This window comes from Rhea pennata, chromosome Z (genome assembly GCF_028389875.1).
Source record: "Rhea pennata isolate bPtePen1 chromosome Z, bPtePen1.pri, whole genome shotgun sequence".
Taxonomy (NCBI): Eukaryota; Metazoa; Chordata; class Aves; order Rheiformes; family Rheidae; genus Rhea; species Rhea pennata.
This window is the reverse complement of record NC_084702.1, coordinates 68,150,762-68,178,082: the sequence shown is the minus strand read 5'-3', so window position 1 is coordinate 68,178,082 and position 27,321 is coordinate 68,150,762. Positions and strand designations below refer to the sequence as shown.

General features: G+C 34.3%; 1 protein-coding gene across 2 annotated transcripts in view; it reads left to right on the top strand.

The window, feature by feature from the left end:
- Positions 1 to 27,321, top strand: part of WDR70 (WD repeat domain 70) — a 141,106-nt gene that overhangs the window by 15,518 nt on the left and 98,267 nt on the right. For both annotated transcript variants that reach the window (XM_062599421.1, XM_062599420.1), the window contains exons 6-7: positions 18,546 to 18,605; positions 25,028 to 25,161. In XM_062599421.1, coding sequence (XP_062455405.1) covers positions 18,546 to 18,605; positions 25,028 to 25,161 — 194 coding nt within the window. The remainder of the gene's footprint in view (positions 1 to 18,545; positions 18,606 to 25,027; positions 25,162 to 27,321) is intronic.

Sequence of the window (27,321 nt, the reverse complement as noted above, 5' to 3'; positions counted from 1 at the left end):
TGGTGACTGACTCCCAAAGTCACTCCCATGCGTTCTGGGCAACATGCAGCTGTGTCGAGCTCTGTATGGGTTAGCTCTTGAGGAGTGTATCACGGGGATGTGGGCAAGTTGTTCAGTCGGCTGTTTTGACTGCGCTGCTGTTTATGCCTGAGCTATGTAGCTGAAACACAAATTAGAGTTCATTTGCACAAGATGCAGTCACACGCTCACCTTCAGATTTATTTGGTAGACCTTCACATGAGTAATGCCAAATAACATTAATATTCTGGTCTGCGAAGTATCATTCTTCTTTTCTTCCCCCGAAGTGCACTAGAGGGCAGTAAAAATATCTCAGATGCACCATGTCTTTCTAGAACTGCTATTTGTCTTGCATAGTTCCTGCAACTCTCTTTAGTAACCAGCTTGGAAATTAAACAGTACTTACCATTTACTCACTGAAAACAGGTTTCTGAGTAAATAGTACTTTGTAAAGATTTTAATTAGATGCATGGAGCTCACTGCAGTGAGTACCTGTATATTTGTGTGCAGTGAAACACCAGGTTTCAAATTAGGGTTAGAATCAGTCCGCTGAAAGATGGCCCTTTTACAGAGCTCAGCCTTGATCCCAATGATCCTATTGCATATAATAGGTCATCTTTCATATAATAATGAGTATGAATTCATGAAGTAAGTCCTGGAAGAACTATGGAAACTAGTAATAGAACTTAGTTTTCTTTTCATGGCCAAAACTTCTGTTATGGAAAAAAGAGTGTTGAAGAATTAAAATACATAATTAATTCATTTTAAAACATCCTAGAATGAAAGCAAAAACCAGAGTTCTCACTAATACTTGGGTTATTCACATGGAAATGGTACAAACATAGTGGATGTATTTGTAGGTTAATTCAGATGTCAGAAATACTACTACTACTAATATAACATTATATATATTGTTATATTATTATTATATTAATATTTGCCTTTATTAGGTTAGGTAAATTAACTGGTATCTTTCTATGCTGAAGTACAGGAAACTATAGGACTTAAGACCACAAGCAGAGAATTTTGGAAAAAATCTTTTTTTTTTTTTCATTTTTAATTTAAAAGGTGCAAACAAAAGAATTAGGTTTCTTTGTTGTAGCCTTTTTCTTTTTTTTTGTTTGCTTTCTGTTAAACAATGAGATTGTGAACTTCTAAAGATTTGTTGGATGATGGTTCAGAAATGATGCAGGATTTATGCAGCAGCTCATATCTTTAAATGGAGTGGGAAAATGAACCAAACTTTTAACAGAGACTTCCCAGCTCTAACTTATCTTTCTTTTATTTCATTTTATTAAATGAAGTATGAAAGATGTCTTAGTCTAGTTGGACCATATTCTTTTCACATATTGGAGTTCTCCATTCTTTAATCCTTCCTCATGTATCAAAAAAAAAATCTGTCCCATGGTCAAAGTGTAGTCAAGCATGTGTGTAATGTCATATGGATGACTTTGTATTGATCACATAACAGATACTCATTTAGTTATGATGTGGCACTTTGCAGTGGGGCTCTTGGAGCAAAGAGTAGTAAGTAGTGGCTAGATCAGGCCCATGGATTGCATCTTGGCCAGTGCTATAATAATAATAATAATAATAAAAAAAAAACAACACAGAGCCATCTTCTTCTCGAAGTGGCTAAGATTTGTTCAACATTTTCACGGTTTACCTCTTGGATCTTGTGAAACAATGATGCTGGATTTCTAGAACTTCAGAACAAGCGAAATATTGGCAGGACAAGCGCAAGCACAGTAGAAAGAGGGTTGTGTGCAGTGTGAATTTGCCACACCCTGTGATTAGTGCATGTCTCATTAAACAAAGCTAATTGCAGGGACTTAGAGCCCTCCTTGAACCTTCAGTCTACAACTATGCTAGTTCATGCCTTTATTGAAATAGTAAAAATGAAAGTCATGAAAGACTTGAGCTCTTAGTCATAATATGTTAATGAGAAAGATAAAATCCTTTGGCTTTTCTCTGTTGGCAACCTTTACCATTATGTTGGTATTTATTTAGCAGGGATTACCTGCTCGTTTTGCTTTTAGTCGTTGTGTCCAAGTAACAATTAACAAAAATCAGTGACAGGCAGAAAGGAAAAAGGTAATTTTTTCTTTAACTTTTGAACTACACCTGAATGACAGCAATTAAAGCACTTAAAGCAATTAAGTCTTCAACTTTTGGAATTTTAGTGCACGATTTTTGAACTAAATCTTTCAGACTTGTTAAAATAGAACGTAATGTAGATTTATGTATATTCAGAACTTTTTAGGCTTAACTTAAAATACAAATTGGAGTAAGAAGAATCATAGCTCATAGAATAATTATTGTTTCTTTCTCAAGTAAATAATCTCCATTCAGATTTTGTGCATAATTTGACTTACTGAGACTTATCTGCCATTTTCTGACCCACCTGCTACAAGAGTGTCTTGGAACACGCAAAGAAAGCAAACTTACATGTTAGGCCACAACTGTATCTGTAGGGAGCAGCTAGCTTTCAGTGCTACCAGATTCATAACCTTTTCTAATACAAATAATCAGCATATGTCTCTCACAAAATAAAGGTCATGATATAAGTATTCTTGTTGTCTGAAATATAAGACTAAACATATTTCTCAGTGACATTCCTTCTTTAAGTAGATTAGTTTAACTAGCTTTTCTACCAAGTACCAAAAATGAATAACAGGAATGGAAATTCAAAAGAAAAAATGGCTAGCTTAATCATCCTTAGTGCCTACAAATTGCCTCTACCTATTTTATAAGACTACTGTGACACAGAGTATTGAGTCACTTTAAAGAAAACCCTTTCTTATTTTACAGTTTTAAGTTCCAGTCTTTGTGAGTGTTCTGTGCCTTGTTAAGATTCTTTTAAAATCAAGTTGATTTTTTTTGTAACTCCATTGACTCTTTCTGGAGAAAAAAAAATTCTAGAGAAGATGTAAACTCCCACATGTGAGTTGCTTTTCTTGTATCTGTTACATGTATTCTTCCTAGGTTTGCTTTTGCTTAATTTTTATAGGTTTTCCTTGCCTTGGTGCAGATTGCGTACATGGGTGTGCAGGCATAGCAGGTGGCATTTTGGGCTGCATAGAAACATGCAATAATTTTATGACTGACATCAGTAGAGATATGTGACATCTAGAAAGAAATTCTAGAAGTAAAGATGACAGAGTAAATCTCACAGAATATCTCTATAGAATATATTTATGAAATTCTGATATGACTTTCTTTTCTGCCAATGATATAGTGACTTTCTTTTCGTGGCTCTTTACCCAGAGTCCTTCGGAGTTGTTGCCCTCTTTAAGATTAGATGCTGTTTTAACTAGCAGTTTCTTTGGATGAGGACAGTTGTTTTCGGGTTTCTTCTATGTTTTTTTGCTTTCTTCTGACACAAACCTGTTCTCTGTGGTAACAGATGTTTTGTCCTATGGTGCCATGTAGGGAATAGGCATAGTGTCACTCCTCTGTGTTCCCTTCCTGCTTGTATTCTCTCTGGTGAATCCAGATCAGATCTTTCTCATTTTTGGAAAGAGGTCTCTCTGAAATAGTTTTTTTTAATATCAAATAATATTTTTTATTGTAACAATACAAGTCCAAAAGTATTGGAATGATAATGGAAGTTTCTGCATTTAACAGCTGTAATTTTAAGGGGAGGGCCTTTAAATTATCTCTAAATAAAAGGCATATATAATAGCAGACTTCATGAGAAGACCCAAAGGTGACTTGCTGTGATTTCTCTAAGTCTTGAAGCCTAAGCAAGAATCTGCAGTTGGTATTTGAATGCAGAATGAGCACTAGCCAATTATGTGCTATGCTTTTATATTAACTATTATAATTATATATTAACTATTAACTATTATATATTATATATATATTATATTATTATATATATAACTATTATATATTAACTTTTATATTAACTATTTTAAATATTAACTCCCTAAATAAGATAAAAGTTGCAAACTAATTTAATTATAAACAAGCTATTTTTAATGCTATTTTAGCAAACATCTGTCCAAATCAAATGGTAGTTCTGAAAACTAGTTCTCTCCTGTCAAGTAATAGTTGTCAGCTGTAATTTAATTCTGTGTAGTTGAATGTAATTTTGCATTAGTTTACCTCTTGAGAGTTATCTCATAATGTAGGAACTCATGGAAGATGCAACCCTGTCTGATACTTTTGGGGAAAAAAACTCGCGATAGACTGTGTAACCAGGTTTGGTTGGATAGCAGAAAATCATAGAAATTATCCAGCTTTTCTAGCTGATTAAGAGATTTTTTTCGTGTTTATCAACATCTTGAATTATTGGATAGTGTCAGATGTATGACAGTAGACCTTTTATAATATGTTTCATTAAGGATGAAACACAGCAGTTGGATAATACAGGGATGAATTAGACAGTTAAGAATCAGTAGTATGCAAAAACATCTGGCAGCAGAGGAATGTAGTGGAATAACAACTGAGTGTGAATCCTTTTGCTGTTAGGGAGAAAAATGTCAGAAGAAGACTTTGTATAAGATGCAATACTACTCTCAAAAGTATGGAGAAAAAAACCCTTGCAAACATGGGATGGCAAAGATTCCGTCAGTTATGTATGAATGTAACCTACTTGTTTGGTAAGTGTAGTAAGAAGATTTTTTTTTTCCTGGAGCCAACCTTGACACTTTCTGGTTTCTCACCTCCATTACAGGATGATATAATTTTCCTTTGCAACAGGAAAGTTTAACTCTAACTTATACCTAGGCAATAAAGAATCTTCAGGTTACATTTTCTCTGGTATTTACATAACCATTACTGTAATAGATTCATGTTCAGTGTGAGAACTTTCTAATAACCATTTTATTTCAAAGCTGTATTTGCATATTTTTAGCAATTTCTGCTGATAAGTAGAATTTAAGAGTGACTGAGACTGTAAGAGAAAGATAACTCAAGGCTTTAAGGATTACTTGTTAGGAAATATGTCTTAAAGGCCAGGAGCCTGTGGGAAAACATGATACAAACATTTTCATGTGCAGCATGTTTGTATTTAAAATAAGGTGAATATATATATAATCTTTAATTTGTGACTACTTACAAAATCTCTTGTAAAAGAGAAAAAAAACCTAACCTTCAGTTTGAGAACACTACATGGCAACACCTGATAATACACTGCTTAAGCCTCTGTCTCTGCCACTGTTCCTGCTGAAAAGGCATGGAGGCAAAGCTCTGAGGCACACTGACAGTAATCTCTCTGTTCGGCACTTTTAAAACGAGAGGGGCTTACTATCTAAGCATCAGGCTTGACGTGCTATACCTTGTTGTGATTTCAGGTTCTAAGGGGGTCATCTCAGGTCTTTTGTCCATTGGGATAGATTAAACTGTGTGTGATTTATAGCATTACTTGTGAGTTATTTATGAGTTTAAGTGAAAGTTTATGAATGGACCCATTGTTTGAACATTAATGATAATAATGAGTGAATGTCTAAGCTAATGGAAAAATTTGGTATCTTAGCCAGAAATCCTCTACTCCTTTTATTGTACAAAATTCTGACAGTGCAATGTGCACCTACCCTGTGCCTGTCAGTATTAATAGATGCTTCTAAGCTCTTGATATCCACAGCCACCTGCAAAAATCTATTTATATGCATTTACTCACTCTGGTTAGCTTGTCACTCGCTTACATTCCACACTCCTGGAATTGTTCAGTATCATAGTGACTGTGAGGATGTGGGAATGCATGAATAGTTTATGGTGGTTATTAGGACACCTTTTGTATGTGTTTGTGTCAAACTGCTGGTTTTATTTTAAATGCAGGGTTCTTTAGCTTTCTCTGTTTTTTTATTTCTTCAAAGCACTGAAATTCTACGGGAAAGTGCTTCACAGGTAAGAAAGGTTTTGATTAGTTTCAGAGTTTTCCTACTGTAATAGATTGCAGTATACAGTAGTGGCTTGTACCTGAACAAAAAGATTTACAAATGGAGACTTCAGCTAATAAAGTGAACTAGGAGGAGCTTCTCTCTATCTATAGAAGTGTGAGGAGCTTGAAGATAAGAGGATACCATCATTCTCTACTCTGGCATTCGTTTTAGTATCTCAAGCTGGATGCTATCTATGGTAACCAGATGTAGTGGGGATGTTGAGAGCCTTATGTATGATAAATCTTTAAGGTTGTCCATGCAAGGTAAGCTAAACTTTTCTTTGCATGCCTCCTTTCTAAGTGTTTTGTACACTCTTGCATTTTATCTTTAAACAGAGTAATGTCATTGAAAAGTTCAGTGTAAAACAGTTCATTTTGTAGGCCTATCTACTACACGTTTCATGTGGCTCCCAAGAGGTGAAACATAAATTTCTAGAGTCCTGGGAAACAATCAAGCCTAAGGCAGTAGGAGGTGTTATGTGAGATAGCGTTGGTTTCAAAACCAAGCCGTGTCACTTTATGGTTCACATGTCTAAGGGGGATGTCAAACACAGTTAATGTGGAGGATTCAGCCTACAGAACAACATCCAGAAATGGGAGCTAAATTGTGCCCAAGCCCAGCTAACTGCACAATTGGGAATCCTCATTTTGACTTCCTCCTTAGTTGTCTGGAAAATGTCCATAACAGAATTTGAAAAAGAATTGAAGCAAAGTTCTTGGACTGCATTTGATTCAGAGAATTTCTAGGTTGTATATTCCTTCCCATCACTGCAACTTTTGTGTGTGTTTATAGGCTCTCTGCTTCTTTCTCTCACTCATTTTTTTTGTGTTATTTTATACTTTTATTTCTCTTCTGATAGAGTAGAAGGTGGTACCTATACTGAAGCACTTCCTTGTTATTGGAGAACTATTGGAGGCTTTTTTAGCTTGCTTATATACAGAAACAATAGTTATGGAATCATGCTTTCCCCAGTAACTTCAGCAGAGTCAGTCAACCAGGAGATAAGAATTACCACAGATCTATTTGTGTTTTCTACAAATGCAAAATTTCACTCATAGTGTGAGTATTAGGCACAGAGGTATATGGTTTTTTTTAATAATGTGTTCCTTTTTTTTATTTTTACTTAATTTTTTAAACAAGCTCGTAAGGACCTTAGAGTATCTCAAAGTATGGAGTATTATAAATGCCACTTATTAGTAGTCTTTCTTACAGCTTCTAGCTTGGTAGAATCTAAGCAATTCAGACACATGAATTAATTTGTGATATTTATTAATATATCATTGTAGCACATCTGCCAGATGGGGCATTTTTTCCCATTTAAGACGTGATACTTGGGCACGCAGGCAATATCTTACAGAAAAATCTCACGGCAAATATGATGCAGGGTTCCTTATGTCTAGGACATAAAGGGATAGAGCTTGATATGAATGTCAGAAGTCATCATTTTTACATTGCATGAGTGTGTGTGAGTAACAAATATCTTAGTTAATTGTCTATACTATCCAAGATGAAGATGTATGCTGTTATTAATCCATCTTTGCTGGATTAACAGGGTTATTATGTTCAAGTTTAATAATGACTTAATTTAAATCATATGTGCTAAATTTTAATTTTAGATTATTATATATTAAGAAGACTCTTCTATTAAGTAATCTTCATGTAGTATGATGGATCTGCAGCGGCTCCTTGTGGAGCACAACAAAAAGTCTATCAATTTTAGGAAAGATCTCATTGGATAGATGTAATATTCTATATTTTTTAACAGTTGTGGAGTGAGAAGTATATACAAGGGTTTAATATAATTTCACTACAAGTCAAAAAGGAATGGCATTTTTGAATATTTGCCGCCTTTCTCCATGCACACAGCTTAAAACTGTGTGTTGTCTAGACAATGGATCTTTACCTTAATCTGTGTTGAAATGTGAGAATATTGCTTTTGTACCCTTCTATACCTCAGATTTCTTTTAGAATGACTTACACAAGTGTTGGGTTTGACATGTGGACATCTTTCCACTAGAAAATGTGTTTAAAGTCATTGCTCTGTTTTCCATACAAGCCATAACTAAGCAAGAATGAATATTTGTTTAGTTGCTATTTAGAAATCAATTACTCTGTATTTAATCGTATATCTTGCCAGGTTTAATTGCAGTCATAAAGAATCTTCAGAGATTAGATTACATTTATAAAAATTAGTATTTCTGGTATATGCTGGAGACCTCTCTCCATGCATAGCTATCATAGTAAGGCATATAATATAAATCATGTTTTATAATTCTTGGGCATGTCTTTTTTTAAAATGATGGGGTTTATGTTTAAAAGTAAGAATAAGTTGTTTGGATTGGCTGTGATTTTTAATCTAATGCTTAGTAAGTGTAGTGAAAATACTGAAAATTATTTGCACTGTTGGTGGTATTACAATAGATTTAAAAATGTCAGATGTATCGTCTGACCATACTGTACTCTTTTTTTTTTTTTGTTTCTGTTTCTTCTTTTTTGAAATAACTGCTTTGGTTAAAGGAATATACCTGACTGGAGCATGGATAAAGGTGTCTTTGCTTCCAAGCGTGGAATTCATGTGTATAATATAAATGCATCTTTCCCTGTATCCAGATGTGTAAAGTCACTTAACAATTTATTCTTATGTCACATTACATAAAATTGTGCTGCTGTAACACAGCTTACATGTTAAATGTTTTGAAGGTAATTTATGGGTGGCATGGGAGAATTAGTAATCGAAGCAGTAATAGAATTGGAACCAGCTGTAGGGGTAGATAGGAAATTGTCTTTCCTTCCTGTAGTAACTTAGACATGCTGTAATTTTTAACCCCCCAGTTCCCATACCCCTGCCTTGTGGTTGTAGATCATCTTTGCATGACTATGTGATTTATTTTTTTTCCCGCCTTTTTTCTTTTTTTAGTTAAATTGTGTGTCCTAATAGATTGGTAAGTTTGTAGACAACTGATACCTCTGTTTCTAGCTGGGACTATATGCATAAATTTGTATCTCTTTTAAGATCTTGAGAATAAATATTTGGGTGAACATCTTTCAGAATTGAAGAACTGTTGAAAAGTATAGTCTGTGACAACTCTGTCTCTTAAGATGTGATTGTTTAGTTTTGCTGACTGTAGTGTGTTTGAGAATAACAGGGTCGCTTAGGAGTCTCATGAGCTTCACCAACATTATTGAATGAAACTCTAGCAGATTCCTTGTGATAAGTATTCCAGTTTTACAGATCAGGAAACTGGGGTATGCAGGAATGAAATGAATTGCACAAATTCAAAGGTCAAGAATTAGTCTGCACCTAAATGGTGTGCTATTTTAATTTTGGTTGGTAAATGCATGTATATAGGTTAAGCGATGCGGCTCACTACTGTGATTGCCAGTATAGTGGTGTAAGGGTTCTTATTAGCATCATTATGAAATTCTGTGCCGGAGTGATCACCAGAAGTCCAACATTGAACACTAGGCTCTTTTGACAAGATGACAAATGCATCTTAGTTCCACTGTAAAAATCTCCATGTGTGTTTTAGACATGATTGCTACATATTGAACATCTACTCCTTCGGTCAGCTTTTTAAATTCTGAGTCCAAAAGTAGAAGTTTAGAGAGAAGTGCTTCTAGTAAGATTTTTAACTCTTAAAATGTTTCACCTCTTTAAGATTATGAAACTTGTTAAAGAAACAGTAGTACTTGCTCTACCATATACATTATTTTAATGTAGTTCCTTAGAACCCACATCACTAAAATTGCCTTTTGCTGCAAAAGCTTGATAGTTTCACTGACTTTTAAAAGAAAATATGTACATCATAACTGAAAGGTTTATAAGATGGGAACCATTTTTTTGCCAAAGATGTCAAAATTTTAGTAGCTGTGTGTTTCGAATTCTAAAATAGTTCATAAATAATTTCATTTTAAGACAGAAGATAAAACTAGTGAACAGTAAAGCTATTTTAATGACTGAATAATATCTAAAGCTACTACTTGTTAGTTCTGGAATTCTCATTGTAACTTTTTTTTGATAAGCCAAGTGAAAGATTGTTTTTCCCTGAAGTTTACTACAAGGTGATATAATGAAGTGTCTGTACAGTTCATCTAGATGTATATAGTAGAGTGAGTTTAAGGTAAATAATTAAGTGGACTAGTTAGCAAGCTGCAAAATATTACGACTTAAGGAAAGCTTAGTTTCAGTCTGGTCCTGCATCTCATGTTGTGTTCTTGTCATCTTTCATTTATGTCTTCTAGGTCATGTTCCCAGCCCTAGAAATCGTATGCAAAATTTACGTGATACAGAAATTCTTATCAAATTGAACGTGAAATATGTGAATGCCAAAGGGAAACCCGTGCATGTGAACTAAGCGTTTGGCACTTACATGTCAGAGAGAGGAATGTCCACAACTATTTTTCCTTTTTGATTTCAAAATTAAGCTATTTATTGGTTGCATGCCAGAATGAACAGATTTTCAGAGCGGAGATGTTACTTGTGTGTTCATTTTGTTTCTCTTTATTGTCAACTATGTTTACCTTTGCTATTCTACTCTACTGTTTCTGAGTAAAGAAAAGTATTTCTTTAGGTCAAAACTGAGTTCTATTCTACCCTAAAGAATTCTCTTCCTAAAAGTTATACCTGACTGAAAATGCTGTGTTGTTTTGTCATTCTCAACAGATTAGATCGTATTAAATTTGTGTATCTTATCGCTGTAGTAAAACTCTCTTGACTGAACATGAAGTTTTTTCCACAGTATATGGAACTGTGCATAGCCAGCTATGCATACTGTTCTAGCAGATAGGCATATATTTACATATTTGAAACTAAAATGCTAAAGGTGAAATAGACAGGTGGTTATGTAAGCAGAATATAGTATATCTGGAATAGCATCAGAACACTGGGGTTAAGAAAATTACTCTCATAGAAACTGCAAAGGAAACTTGAATGGCTATGGGCAATTTTAGATTTAAATCAGTTTTATCAGTGATTAGAATTTGCTTTGGAAAAGGCTCAAGAGAATTCCTCTGGTGTATATTGTGAAAACATAATGTATTGTAAATGTTAAGATAAACTGTGATTTCATTAATCAAGGAGTTGTTATAAATTTAGAAATTACTTGAATACGATTTTAGAATCTATGGTGAAAAATAGCAGCCTCCTGAAACTTGAGACTATCTTGCAGGAGGGAGGTCAGGCTAGCTTTTTTGTTTACTTTAGAAGTATGTGTGTGTATCTATGTATGTGTGTGTGTGTGTGTATATGCGCACACATGTATATGTACATACATATTTTGTATATGTACATACATATATAATGTATGCGTGATATATAAAATAAGTGTATTTGCAAACAGTGCTGAGGTCTAATTGTGATACCTTTTGTAAATTGTTAAGCCATTAGAGCCTTTTGAGAAGGGGACATGCCACTAAGTGGCAAGAAAGAAAGAGGAAATCTAATTCATGTTACCTGTCATGTCTGGGGCCAGTTTCTTAATTACTGTTAACCCATCATCTCGTAAAATATATTCTGTCTGACTTATAATAACATTATAAATTTGTGGTTTTAGGTTGTCATACGTAGGAATGAAGATTTAATCTAAGGCCTTTTCCCTTGCTGGTTAAACCTGACAAGACTCCCTGGTTGAGATCACAGGAAAAATTCATAAGGCTGTGAATTAGAAGATGTTGAGAGAAGCTAGCCACAGTAGTGTTTCTATATGGAATGAATAAATTGGTTTTCTTTAGACATTAGAGAGAAAGTTCATCTGCTTAAATTCCTCCTTAATTTTTGAATGCACCCCAGAGGATTGCATTTTATCTCATTTAAGAAATGAATAATCTCTCCTTATTCTTCTCATACTTAAAATTCAAGACAAGACTTCTGTGCTCTTCTGAGTGTAATCTGAATTAGAAATGATGACTGGCAAAGATAGTATTCTACTGGGCCCTTTTAGCATTTCTGCTCATTCTGAAGGTTTTCTGCATTTGTCATGGAGTTTTATGAGTTATCTGTGTTTTTCTGAGAGTAACAGATACTGTGGGTATATCATGGGAACATCAGCCAAGATGATTCATAGCAGTGTTTGCATGTATTTTCCTGTTTTCCATAATGTTTTCCTTTATCTTTTTCAGGCCAGTTTTTTAGATAATAAACACACGCACGCCTTGATTCGTCTAACCTAAGCAAGGCATCTGTGCTAGTTTCGTTGCCTTATGGTCCCTGAATAGCTCACAGAAAGGGAGAGCTCTCCAGATGATTCAGATTTTTGATACATGGATTCTTCTTCTGGATTTATGTTTCTCTTCTTGAGGGCTGTATAGGAAGTCTCAAATAACTGTTTTCTTTATTGAGATGCGTCAGATATGTAAACTTATATTATATGAATCTAGGCCAAAATGAGTTTAATAACGTACATCAGAATACATCTGTCAGCTCTTAACACCTAAAAGAGAGGAAATTAAAAGTTGTTGAAATGTCTTCTTAAATCTAGTGCTTCCTTCTAGTGCAGGTTTGTGGATAATGCATTCCTATAAAGCAGAAAACATTTCTATTTTCATGTTGCTGTAAAACTGCTGTAAAACAGCATTTTATGCATAAGTCACTTTTTAATACTCTATCTTTCTCTCAAGTGTACTCTTGTACAGCCTAATGTATATCTTAGACATTTATTTTAACTTATTTAAGTTATGGAGAAAAATAGTAAAAAATCATGACTCATAGCAACTGCCTGTTTTACAAATAATGTAGTCTTAATCATTGCAGGAGGAGTAATTTGTGGAATAAAACATGGATATTGGTGTGTGCTTATTTGCAAAAGGGTTTAAAATGCATAGAAAAAATCAATTAAAACTGTCATTTCTGTTCTAAGATGTCGCTGCTGTCATGGAAAATTCTACTTTTATGTAGTGATTTTTAAAAGAAAAGTTATTTAAAGCACTCTGCTGATTGGATTAGCATATAGTTTTGATTGGGCACAATGGCAGGCAGACTAGATATCTGTGACACTGTTTTATAACATTTATTTTTCTGCAAAATTGAATAGTTTTGTGTGTAGTCTTAGTTGTCTTAGACTGCAAAGTTTGTGGTGTTGTGCCACTCCACTTCAGGAGTTACCATGTTAGAAATGCCATTCTTTCTGTGAGGATTGTTGATAAGTGGTTTGCCCATTTGTTTTACTTTTAAGAGCATTTTTTTTCTCCTCAAATGTCATATAATTTACAGTATGAACATTTTTATTAGAATATTTTATATTGCTCTCTTTAATTACTTCTAAAGAGTAATTACTCTTTAATTACTACTTTAATCACTTCTGCTACTCCGGATTACTTTTTTTTAGTTACACCAGTTTCTTTGAAACTGTGTTGGAGAAGAATGGAAGAAACAGAAAACTGCTTTACTGGTTGCAAGGAGGAAGATTTCAGCACTGTCAGTCTGTATGATGGAGTCTCATACTTGCTTTTCCATGCAAGTCAGTCTTTGTGGACAGGAAGAGAGGAGGCTATATCAGAGTCTTTAACAGACCTTTAAAGAAAGCATTTAGTTTAAATATTTCATGTTCATGTTTGAAAATGAAGTCCTTTCTTAATTGCCAGAAGGCCTAGGATTTGGATTGTTAAAACATAATTTGCTGCGGGGAGTCCTTCATACGGGAATTTGAATTGCTACTATGCTACTTAAATAGATTAAGATAATTCCATCATCATTTGATGTTAGGACTTACTGTTCCTCCTCCCACATCTACCAGCTGCTCCTGCTGTCCATTAATAACCCAGTTATCCCATCTATCTTAAAGGGAGGCAGCAGTCTTCTGTGTCAGATGACCTCTGTTATATTTGCTTTATGAAAGCCTTGATTTCACCAGAAATGGAGAATTCTCAGTAAAGTGTAGCTCCCACCTCTTCTTTCTCACTCCTTTCGATGGATAGGTGGCATCATCCTCCATGTGAAATATGCCAAAGCAGAGACCCCAAAGACAGAGGAATAAGTGATTACACATTTCTCCTGGATGAAATCCGTTAGAAGGGGCGTTTTTAGTATAGTACTTAAGGTATCTAATATAAGTAGTAGCCAAGCCTACTTTAATCTCTTCCCACTGCTCAAGATGCACTCAGATTTAGTTTAATTGCTTGGAGTGTTAAGCCAGAGCAGCATGGTTTTGGCCGTGCTACACCACAGCTATGCTGCTGCAGCGGGAAGTCTCTTCGGGTCTTCAGCAGGTCAGTGGTTCAGGAGAGTCCCAAGAAGGGTACGAGATAGCCAGAAAAGGAAATTGCTCATTTGTTTCCAAGGTGACATATGATGTTGAAACCCTCAGGGAAGGCAAGATCCTCTCTACTGGAGTCTAAGAACAATTCTAGACACTAGGAAAAGTCTTGTTTCCTCCTCTAAATTGTAGTATTGTGGATGCCCAGAAAAGTTCCCCTTTAAGGGCCTGTCTTGTGAGAGATGCATGCAGTTTGTGAACATCTTCCTCACAGGACTGTTTCTATTTATGAAATATAGAAAGGCATCTGCAAACAGAGCAATGAAGGTACATTTAGGCATAAGTATGTGCATCATTCAGTCCCTTTCTTGTTTATCTTTTTTAATTATTATTTTTATTTTTAGAAGAGGTTGGAGTCTAGCTGATTTATTTATTTATTTATTTATTTTTCTCCAGTGCGTGGATGTTCTCCAGGGTGGATGATATGGATACATACTATCTTTCTCCTCAAGTTTAGTTCATAGTAACTGTGTGTGTGAGATCAGCAGAGTCTCTCTCTGGTGTCTGCTTTGTTGTACTGTTGTAGAACGTGTATTTTGATTTTCATAGACTTTGCTTTTATCCATTTAAGGCAGTGAATGTAACTTAATTTTTCAGATTTCCAAGATGGTCAGTTTGTTGATAAGGCTAACAGATGGTTTTGGCTGAGGTACTTTTTAATTATAAGTTAATCTCTCTGATGTTGTTTTGATGGAAGATTTTTTTAAAATTTCCCTAGGACCTAAGTTTCTCACCAAGCCAAAAGTGGACTTTATTATTATAGATGCCAGCCCATCCTTTTCCTACTTCCTATATCTCTGTTTACTGCTGAGTCCCTATGATTGTTATTACCCATACCCACAGTCTTTGAGGATACAGAAGAATACAGAAATCTAGATTTTTCCCCTCTTTTTGTTCTCTGATTTGAACTGCATTATCAGATTATTTGTGTTTTATCTGTGTTTTTTTCTGAAGAGATCTTGGAGACTCTGACCTAGTTTTAGCCTGTAGTTTCTAGTATTGTATTTTCTGTGTGTTGGCTGAGGATAAGGAAACTCCCATAAGCAGTATTTGGGGAAGTGGCATAGTGAATGGAAGAGTGATATGAGGCACCAGGAGCTTAACAATTAGCTAGAGGCAGAACTACCTGAAAAAATGCAACTAAAACCTGCAGATGTGATTTCTGACCTGCAGTGTCCCTTTCCTGAAATTATTTAAAGGTAAGACTTACTTTTCATTTTTAGATAAAACTGCAAACTCATAGAATATACTGTTTTACAGATTTAAGACATGAATCTTACGGAAGCCAAGGAACTAAGAAGTTTTGTTAAAATGTAGGAAATACGTTAAACCAAAGACAGTCTCCTTTATTTTCTGGTTAAGTGGAAAGAGAAATTTAACATCTTATTGTTGTTCTGAAAAGATTAAAAAAAAATCTGTAAAGGTTTCATATTACCTCCTTTTAATTGTAATACAAATTTTTCAGACTAGCATTATCAAAAAGGTAAAATTCAAAGTTACCTAAACTGGCAGCTGAAATCCAAGCAGCAGGTGGAAAACTCAGATGTGCAGGTACACTGGGGGGAAAATTTGTCTTTTCAATTAGTCAGAATTTTTCAAGATGCAGAGAATTTTGATGTCAAATCAATATAAAATACCTTAGCTATGTCTTTTCATGACAGCAAGAAAAAGGCATCTGTGGGGTTCCTTGATCTTCATGTTGTAATAACTGGAAAAGTAGTAGTTGTATCTGTGTTTTTTTTTTTTTTTTTTTTTTTTTTTTTTTTTTTCCGGGGGGGGGGGGGGGGGTGTGGGGGGGTTATATATAGGCATGTGTTGTTGCAGGTTAGCGATATTTATAATATCCTCTGTAATTTAGGAAGTTCAAAATTACTAAAATGAAGTAAGCCACTTTTTTAGTTTGTGGCTGATTTTTAGGAGGTTATTCTATGCTATATTCCTGGAGGTTGTTATCTTAATTTTTGCTCTGAATAGTCTAAACAGTTACTTTAACTGTCAGGAATCCCTTGGACGCTGCAGAGCGTTGTGCAGCTAGCACTCCCAAATGTCCAACTTTCAGGCTGAGGCCATTTGATTTATCAGGTGGCAGAATGTATTCATATCTGTTGTTCTCACTTACAGATAAGTAGCCAGAAATGTGTTTAACATGAGTGTACCTTACAACAGATGCATGAATATTTCACTTTTCTCATTAGAAAAAGGATTTAATCACTGTCACCTGAAGAAGCTAGCAGTTAAAGTTGGACAAGTTTGTTCTAGCACTTTTTGTTTATTAATCTAAAGCAATTGTGTGAAAAGGACTGTTTTGTTTGTTTAAGCTTTTTAAGTGCTATTTTCAGTAATTCTGTGGTATCTTAGTAATAATCATCTAAACTACTTAAGCTGGAATTAACCAAGAAGCATAAAACAGCTGACAGAAAACAGTCAAGCTTGTCACATGCTATTGTTGACGCTGGTCTTTGGAAAGATGGTCTCATCTGTTCAATTTGAAATTCAGATATTCATGAGTTTTTTTTCCCCCCTTTTTTTGGTTGAATTATTGAAAGAATTCTTAAGAGTAGTTAAGAATAAAATTCAGTGCTGGCATAATCTACGCATACGATATAAATAAAATCTTCCTTTGTGAAATGGAATGTAAAATAATCAACTTTACAATGATTAAGATAAGAGTGGCCGAAATACTGTTTCTCCTTCCAGCAGTGGATGAAGTTCCTGGGAAAAACTTTGATTCACAGAAATAGTATGTCCTTTGTTGCAGGTGACAACAGCATGAATATTTGAAACAGTTTGTATGTTTTCTTTTCAACTTCTCCCCATTTTTATAAAACGTATTTAGATGGCAAGTACAGTCAAAAGCTGCTGAGCAGTTCTTGGCATCTCCGAAGAGCAAATAAAAATTTATAGGGCAAGGAATGATCAGTCATGGAAAACTTCATTTATAATATAACTGTAGCTTTCTCTAGATGCTTTATTGTGTGAATTGAACAAAAAGTAAGATTTAATAATCATAGCTTTACTTGAGAATGTTGAGTTACTTACTCCTATTTCTCAACTTGTAAACCCTTAGGACCATGGAAGTGGATCTTGAGATATGTGAGCTGTCCTTCATAATGTCATGTCACATCTGTAAAGCCTTACTATTACCTTTTCACACTTGCCATGTACCAGTCTCATGGTTATTTTGTTACTTAGGTACATCTAAAAGATTTCCGTGTTAATACCAAAGTTTCTTTTCAAGCACCTGTGACCATCCAGGATGTGTGTATGCTGCAAAGGTGAACATAGTCAGCGAGAGTCTTTTGCTGGCTCTGCTTTCTATTATATATATATGCGAGAAAGGGGGAAAGTGCTATGTAGCTGGTTTGAGAATCAGAGCCTTTGTTAGTGATAAGAGTAAGCTGAGAAGAAGCGTAGGTGTGACTAGATCGAAGTGAAGACTGCAGTTTTGTCAGGGATATAAAGCTGATAGAACTGGAGGAACAAAAGTTTGCAGGAAATAAGCCTGGTCCTTTAAAGATTTTCTGTAGCAAGAACAAAAAAAGGCGGAAGGAATTGGTAGACTGAATCAGGAAAGAGATGCAGTTTTTACTGTAAAGAGTGCTTTAAAATTATTTTTAAAACAAACTTTGGCAGCAGCAGATTATAACCAAGATGTCTGGCATCAAAATGATTGATTCTGTCTGCTTGAGGAAACTTAGCAGTACGATACAAATGAGCTTTTGGACAGTAATGAATCAAGTATCCTTTGCAAAACCTTGGACTCACTAAAGTACTTTTATTTCTTTCTGTCTATATCAGCTATTTTTGTTTTTGTAATACAAATGTTAGTCAACTGTTTTAAACTGTAATTACCTTTAATCTGTATGTTGCTGTTTAATACACTATGAAATACACTGAATTATTTTGTTTTGACTTTGTTACCGCTGCAATGTTAGTCTTAAAGCCTCATTAGAGCTGAAGGTAACCACAGAAGTGGAAGTGGGATGCTAGTCAATGATCTTAATAAACCATATAGATAACTCCTGTAATTTCAATAACTTCATAGGTTATCTTTATTTGAAAAGTCATTGTGTCATATGATGGATTAACCAAATCACAGTTTAGGATCAGTATAGATATTGGTGATTAAGAAGCAGAGAGAACTGTAATGTCTTTTCTGAAGAGGAAGAAAATGGAAATCTCTTACTAGTTTTGTATTAAGATATGTGTATATATATTTTAAACTGTTTTGATTTTTTCCTGTTATTTCTAGGGGTTTTTCTGTGAAAATAAAAGTCGGGATTTAATGATTATAGCTAGTGTGAGCAAAATATTTCTTAATTTTATATATATTGTGCTCATAGTACTATACTCATGGAGGTGGGTTTACTTTTTTCTTTTTTTTCCCCAGAACCCTATCAAGAAAATTCCAGATTCTCATGAAATTACACTCCAACATGGGACAAAAACAGTAAGTGATAACACGCATTGAATACTTTTTATTTCTCCAGAACTATACAGTACTGTGGTCAAACTGTACAGGTGTGGGCTTGCTCAGTTGCTACTACAGCAAAACCTGAAAGCAGCAGGAGAAAATAACTACGTTTATGCAGCTAGATAAACTGGAAGTCTGAATGTGTGAACAGAAAGCTTAGCTTCTGTGTGTGAAGGTTGTGGTTACCGAGGATGCAAAGTGCTGCATAGTTGAAGAAAAAAAACACTACCAAGCAGAAATTTTGAGCAGCTTGCATGGCAAGCTTGGCAAATCTTGAGCTTAAAGCTAGATTAGAAGGCACACTTCCCTAAAGCAACTTTTCAAAAAACTTAGAATTTGTTAATGATGGAAGGCCTGTCTGAAATACTGTTCAGATGTTTATGATGTGTGTAGGACACCAGACTGTGGAAGAATTTTCACTTCAACCCTAAATTTGATTTCTGATTGAAATCAGTGGTGATCTAAAGTTTCTACAATTGGAAAATAGTCTTTTTTGTACTTTGGTGGTGTTTATCATGCACATTGGCCTTATAACATAACAAGAGAAAACAAATCGTAATTACTGAATCTAAGACGTTTCCATTATGTGCACTGAAAGAATTGGCTGTCTCTAGCAGACTTCCTAAGACCTATCTTTTAAGAGTTAACTCTCTGACATTTCAGTATTCTGTTGTGATGCTTTCATAGTGGAGTTATTGACATCAAAGAAAGAAACTCTTTCCTTTAGGATCTCTTAACACCAATATATAATAAAGATTTTGTGACCTTTTCTTAAAAAAAAAAAAAAAAAAAAAAAAAAAAAAATTTCCTCCCTTCTTTTCTCTTCAGTTTCAAGATTAAATATAACATAATTAAAAAAAAAATATCACAGCGGGAAGATGTCTGTTGAGTAATAGATATAATGAGACACTGAAAATAGTAAATGGGAGGGATTTAGAATGTAAATTATAACACTATATTAAAATTAATGGGAACTAACTGCTGTAACTTCTGTAATAAGTTTGAATTCTTTCAATACTTCCAAACAGGAAACAAGGATTGAGCTAGAGCAACTTCTCAACAAATACATTATTAATTATTTTCTTCTTATTTTTTTATTTTTGTAATGTATACTTTCTGTATGAATTTTTTGCAACATAGACTCCCCAAAAGCTTTTTTGTTCCTGTGGCTCTGAGCTAGCAGCCAGATACCACAATATCAGACTTGTCAGGTTCTTTCTATCTCCAGATCTGTGTCTGCAAAAATTTCCATTTTTTTTAACTTGTTTTGATATGTCATACAGAATCTATTATAGACACTATATCTGGCATACATTTCAATGCAAATATTAACCTTTATTCTTTTGTACATCTAAATAATAACATTGCTTAAGCCATTCAACAGTTTGAAGTGTAAAATTGACAGTTTTTATACTTATTACTTGGAATGTCATGTTTACAAGCTTTTGAGATCTACATTTTTTTTGTACAGCAGCTGTTAAACGTGTTTAAATTGTTGGCTCAATAAGACCTGTATATTATCCTATCAGAAATGTTTTATACTTGATATTTCTTAGCTTTATTGATGAATATAAATAGGAGATTGTTTCCGTACTATTATTTCATTAACATAGCATTATCATTTCATAAGAATTTATTTACGTAGTTTTTAGAAAAGATAATGATTCTTTTAATGTGTCCTCAGCTAGTGCTAAATAGAAAAATACGACAGCCCAGTACATCAAAGCAAAATAGACAAATCTCCTGATGATATTTGGAACAGAATGACCCAGCATATTGAAGATAACAGACAAATGAAAACAGCAGGCAAACTTTGAATTCTGTCCTGACTTTGCTGTTGGCTCTGCTTGAGACCTTTTTTCTCTCTCTTAATTTGCTTATCTTTACATTATTAAATATTACACTTTCAAATTTTAGTAAGCCAACTCTCTCTTCTTTTCCTTGTTCCTTTTGCACTTGGCACCCAAGATTCCAGCCTGTTTCCATCATCTCTCATCTTTTCTTCTAGGTGATGTGAGACAGTCTATGAAATAAGTTAATGGATGTTCACTGTCAGCTTAAGATTAAGAAGCTAATTATTTTTCATACTTCAATCTAGATCTTTTCTCGTTGCAGTAAAATGTGTTTTAGGACTCTCTATTCCTCTTCTGGTAATAACCCACTTCTGACTCCATTTGACTTCTGTCATCTCATTTTCTTCTTCCTTCTGTTAAATATAGTGTCTGCAAATGTTAGAGTTTCTCTTCTAACCAAGACCTTGCTCTAATATGACTTATTGTGCATTTCAAAGATAGTTTTTATTTCTGAAGTTTCTAATGACCACTTTGTAGCTAAATTTTCATACAGATTTCCTTTTTCTTTTTGAATCTAAGTGCCTTTTGTAAGCCATTCTCAATTTCTTGAATTCTTGTCTTTGACTCTACCCTTTCTACATTTCACCTCAAATATTTTTCTTCTGGTTTCTTTCAAAGAACCCACTCTGTGACTTGAAACTACCATTTCTTTGTTCTCAATAATTTATGTCAAGGTAATCTCATCTACAACACAAAATCAGCTGGTTATTTTTTTGTGCTGATTGATCAGATTACTTTTCTAGAATAAAACAAATTTTTAGCCCTGAATATCCCTGAATCTATTCCTAAATCCTTTTCCCACATTCTTCTTTCATCATAGAAGATGATGGTGCCACTGTTTGTTCTCTTCAGCTAGGGCCATGGCCCAAGGCTCCTGAACAGCATATAGAAAGAGAAAATATTACTAAAATTTCTGTTATTGTTATTTATATATCTGTTAAAGCACTCTGAGCTATTTAATAGAATTCTTACTGATGACATTCCTGAGAATTTCTTGGGAGAGGGAGAAAAATCAGAACAAAACCTTTGTTGTAAATAATCTGGAAAAAAAAAATCTTTACTGACTTTTTAAGACGTTTTCTATTTATTTTATGCAATTAGTATAATTACTCATTCAAATAATTTAATTCAATAAATCATTTTTCAGCAATACAATTAATAAAATATTAATATCTATAAGAACATTAAACATCAAGTAATTTATGAATTTAAGATCTGAGTATTTAGTAATTCAAATTTTATTTATACACATATTTTAAGGAAATTTCCAGAGGTTTAAAGTTAGCTGTAAAGAACATAAATATTTTTAAAAGCTTTCAGAAATAATTATTTGCAGAAATGCCTATTCGTTAGTCTTACATCACAGAATCATAGAATCAGTAAGGTTGGAAGGGACCTCTGGAGATCCTGATCTGGAGATCAGGTACTGTTTGTTGTGCCTTCCAGAGTGGAGAAGACATAAAGCCTGCCCATTTGTGGTTTTTTTTTTTTTTTTTTTTTTTTTTTTTTTTTTTTTTTTTTGTTGTACTGGACATAAAGATGTAGAGAGAAGAAGCAACAAGGGTGTTATGTTTGTGGAAAGCATTCTACAAGGGGAATTATTGCAGTGTGGAAATGGGAAACTACTCTCTTTTAAAAACCGTGAAAGAGGCATTGCATTGTGTTATAAACAGAAAAAGTAGAGTGGGTTTTTGAGCACCTAGCAAATGTCACTTCTTTGCACAACCACTGATGAAACTGTTTCTTGTTTTCTGTATGATCTTGTGAATAGTGTAATTGTACTTACAATTATATAATACACAATAGTGTATTTATGTTTACAGTTATTTGAGTTGTAGAACATATTTTTGACTCCTTAGAGTGTACTTCAGGGACATCAAATATAGAAACAGTACAAACGCCAGTCACTAACAAGATTATTTTTCTTCATATTTTTGAAGACCTATCTTGTGCATATCCATGCTACTGTCCATATCAAAGCTGAGGAATGTTTCCATTATACTCTTAAATGCAGTTCTTCATTTGTACGGTTTCTAAAAGTATAAGCTTATATTATTTCTAATTAAAAGGCTTTGTAAAAGGAGAAGTTACAGTTTTGCAAGACTTCTGAGGTATTTTGAGTGCATGAGAATGCAGCTGTCATCACCTAGAACAGAGGTGAATTACCGCATGGATATATATAGTACAGTTAGATTAGGCTAGATCTAGTGCATGAAACAGATCATTGGAAAAGGAGCTCTTCTGTAGAAGGGCTGTCTTTTTCTTTTCTTTTCTTTCTTTTTTTTAATAATAAAGCCACTCACCCATGTAGTTGCACAGTGAAATAACAGTCATCTAAAGATGGGAGGAAGTAGGTATCTTGTTATCATGTGGAATATATTTTTTTTATCCTAGTGTTTTAAAGGACAGTCTTTTCATTATGTACATGTGGTGTACTACATTTCAGCTAAACTTACATATCCCATCTGTACCTCTTCAATCTAATCATCTTGCGTTGATGATGACTGTATTCCTGTGCAGCTGAAAAGTCTCAGAAAAGATTTCCCAAGCTGGAGAATGTTTCCAGAAACCTGATTAATTTCCTGATTGCCTTGCTTGTACAGTGTCATAGGAGTTACTATTCCCAATGAAACTTCAGGGATAACTTTTTTTTTTTCTCCTGACAGTTTTGACGCATAGGTGAGTATGAGAAAGAATGCATAATCAGAGGTATTCTGAGCATTGTGCTTTCTGACTTCTTGTATCACAACTGCTGTAGCTTATGGTAGTTGTAAAATAGAATGCTTGACTCTGTTAACTGAATGCATGATTAACCTGGAGATGCTCAGTGTTTCTGAAAATTAGAAATCTTAAATGAGATGCACGGAGCTGAAAATTAGCGTTTGCATTTATCATTTTTAAATGATTAAAAGGATAATTTTTGTCGAAACATGTAAGTGATTGCATTCTGCTTCTCTCCTAAGTCAAATTTGTCGTATTGTTGTAATGCAATTTCTGTCACTAGAAATTTTGACAGTAAATTTCAACTACAGAGGCGGCTTCTGTTTGCAAGAGTCTACACTTTTTTTTTTTTTTTTTTTTTTTTTTTTTTTTTTTTAAAAAAAAACAGCAACTACTTTTGTGTCCAAGTTCTGTTGAGGTATTGAAGGTAGATGGGCTTTTGCTACTTCAGAGTTTACATAAAAGTTCTGGCAAATTACCCTGATGCTAGATAGAATGTGAATTAGTGTCTGTCTTGCATATGAAGATTTAATTAGAACAAATAAATTCCTGAACTGTCAGTAAGTCTAAATGTTCTTGGTGGGGCATAACCTTTCATTCCTTCAGGACTTTGAAGGCATTTTCCAGAATATCTCACTTTATTTTCTTGGGCTGAAAATTGTCTGCCTTGTGAAAGGGTTTCTGAATCTGATGATCATCCATCTTATGTGCATGTGATGATTCAGGTTTTTGTTCCAAAGGTTAAAACCATATGCTAGTATTCTCATGAAAACTTTTTTCAATTTTTTGACATTTTCAGGTTAGCTTTTATTTTGGGTCATCCTAAAACTGTTCTTATTTTATTTCTTTCTTTTTATATTATTTTTTTCATTGCTTTTCAACACTCCTATGTAGAAGGCATTCTTCTGGAGAGTGAGTCTATTTACTTGATGTACAAATTAGCAATTTTCTAGCTAATTTTATATTGATATTTCAAATCATTGCAGGTAGATAATATTTTCATGAATGCAAAAAGAAGAGATTTTTGTGAGGGCAAATGGGAGGAGGGAAGGTCTATGAGATACTTCCTGTTACTATAATTTCTACAATGGGATGATTTAAACACTGCTATAATGGAATTATTTAAATAGAGATTTAAAATACAACTTCCCTAATTCCACTTTAATAAACTGATACCTTTGATGATTTGGGGGGTAACAAATGAGAGTAATGGGCATTAAATGTTCTTCCTCAAACTTCTTGGTTTAGCCTTAAGGAACTAGCTTTCTATATACAGATATATTTCTTTTTGGTAAAATTTTGAACTTTTTTACTTTAAAATAGTCTCTTTTTCATTTGTAAATTTTTTAATCAAATTTCTTCTTCCCCATCCGAAGGCAGATTGAACAGTGTACATACACATATGATCTGCTTTGGATAAACTACTGCAAAATCTTACACTGATGGTTATTAGATGTCATTTCTAAAGTATTATTTTTATGTATGAGACAAGTCTACAGTACAGTTTTCTTCAGAGAAATAAAGTGTATCTGAATACAGCAATGAGACGGTTAGAAAGCAAAGCGTGTAAATTAATTTCTCTGCTGTCTTCAGTGCTGTATTCAGATGATGTAACTTCCAGTTCTCTTCTCACTTCTAAAGTATTCAGACATTGAGAGACTGTAGAAAGAAATTTAAAAACAAAACACAGCTGGCATACAAAAGGAACAATTTAACATACTGAATTAATTTTTGTGATTTTAGTAGTATTTTGGTGACATCTGAAAAACTATAGGAAAAAATAAAAACTTTTTTTTTCCCCCTCCCTCACTCCCTGCTGTGTAGGTTTCTGCTTTGGCTTTGGATCCTTCAGGTGCCCGTTTGGTAACTGGTGGCTATGACTATGATGTTAAATTTTGGGATTTTGCTGGAATGGATGCCTCTCTCCAAGCTTTTCGGTCACTCCAGCCATGTGAATGGTATGCAGTAAGACTGTCTTGCCTATGTTTGTTTACTAATGGAATGCACCAAACACTTTAAGATAGCTTGCTTGAAAGACTTTTATATCCCGTTATATTTCTTGTGATAAATGGAACGTGAACCTAAGAATTTCATGTCTTTTCATACTTTTTCCAAAAGGACTTCTGTATTTTCCCCTGTTAGAAAACTGCAGATGAATTTGCAAATGGATTTTTTTTTTAATAGCGTATCAGCACATAGATGCAGGTTGATGTTCATAATAGTAATCACCTTTAATAGAATACAATTCTCATTTATATTCCATTTATATAAAATTAACAAAGAAGAGAAGAAAGTTAAACTAGTTGACCCCTTTGTGGAGAGCCTGTAGAAGGAACAAAATGTCTGTAGCATATGCCAGTATTTCTGAGACAGAGAATCAATTTTTTATGAGATCCTCTGTTTCTAGAAGTGCTTGTTCCTTGCACTGCATTGACAATTGACACCTGCTACCAGGCAGGCAAAAAAACCCAGATATATTAATTCAAAAACAAATACACAAGCAAAAACTACGTCTATGTATATATGTGTGTGTGCATTAATAAATATATTTAAATTAAAAAATAATAGAAGCTTGTTTAGAGAATGATTTTTGTGCTGTTCACTGGGAATCTAGCATGCTGGTTGAATGACTTACTTCAGAGACCTGGAATATGAAACTCTTTCAAAAAGCTGTCTTGTGTGCAGAAATAACTTATGAAAAAGCATGTTCATAAATTAATAGCAAAATTGTTCTAAAAATACACTTTCAGATGGCTAACTAATGTGCATGTTGTAAGATGCCTTAGGATGCTTGAAAGGGATTGAAACTCTTAATTATATATAGTAAGTAGTCATTAAAATGTCTAATTTTTAAACTTTTGGTCGTAAAAAGCTACAGCTGAATTTTGCACTGGTTGTGAAGTTACAGTGAGAGTGACTACTTACAGATTTGTCAAGACTCGAGGTAATGGAAAACTGCATAAAAGTTTAAGCTGTTTTGCCTGAAAAGGAACAGAATGAAAAAATTCTACTGAATTTAGAAATCTTCAAAACTATGAAGATTTATGAAAATAAAAAGTATGCTATGATTCATTATGCAGATCTGATCTCCTTGACAGGTGTAACTTGTTACATTAAACCAAAGAGTGGCACATTTACTTTAAGAACATAACTAAAACAGTGGTCTTTCAGGATAGTCAGACTCTGACTAGAATAATTTTCTAAGCAATTTTTGGAGGTAGCAATGAGGTTCTTATATTTCAGAACAGAAGCTATTCATTTTAGGAAACCTCTATTCTCTTTGGACTATGTTGCTACGTTACAGATTATGTAGCATTATATTATATGTTACGTTATGCAGCATATAAAGTATCTCATATTTCTCATTCCTTCTCTGCAATGTATGTAATAAATGCCATTTTTGTATTGTTTCGTAGATGAGCAGTCTTATTTTAAAGCAGAGATGCTGTAATCTGACCAAGCTGCAATACGTATTAATTCTAGCGTACATGTGTTAAATTGGAATTCACAGGTGGCTATGAACTTTCCAGAGCAGATTTGAAAGAGATTTATTCATATTAGGATTCTTTCAGTTTCCTAGTTACGGTACCTATAAATGGGCAGAGAAGAACATCATTAAGTTCAGTAAAGGGAAGGGCAGCATCCTGCACCTAGAAGACGAATAGCCCTGTGCACCAGCCCAGGCTGGGGGCTGACCTGCTGGAAAGCAGTTTGGCAGAGGACCTGGGAGTCCTGGTGGACAACAAGTTGACTACGAGCCAGCAATGTGCCCTGGTGGCCCAGAAAGCCAATGGTATTGTGGGCTGCATTAGGAAGAGCACTGACAGCAGGTCGAGGGAGGTGATCCTGACGCTCTGCTCAGCCCTGGGGAAGGCCAGGCCTGGAGTGCTGTGTCCAGTTCTGGGCTCCCCAGTATGAGAGAGATACGGAGCTACTGGAGTGAGTTCTGCAAAGTGCTAAGATGATGATTAATGGACTGGATGACAGCATATGTTAAGGTCCCCTTTCAAGGAAAACAGCCTGCAGACATATTTGTGACTTCCCTTTGGCAAAAAAATGGTCGTAAATATTGTGAGTTTGAAGTGCTTGTTATCTCAGACACTTTTTGTTTAATGGCA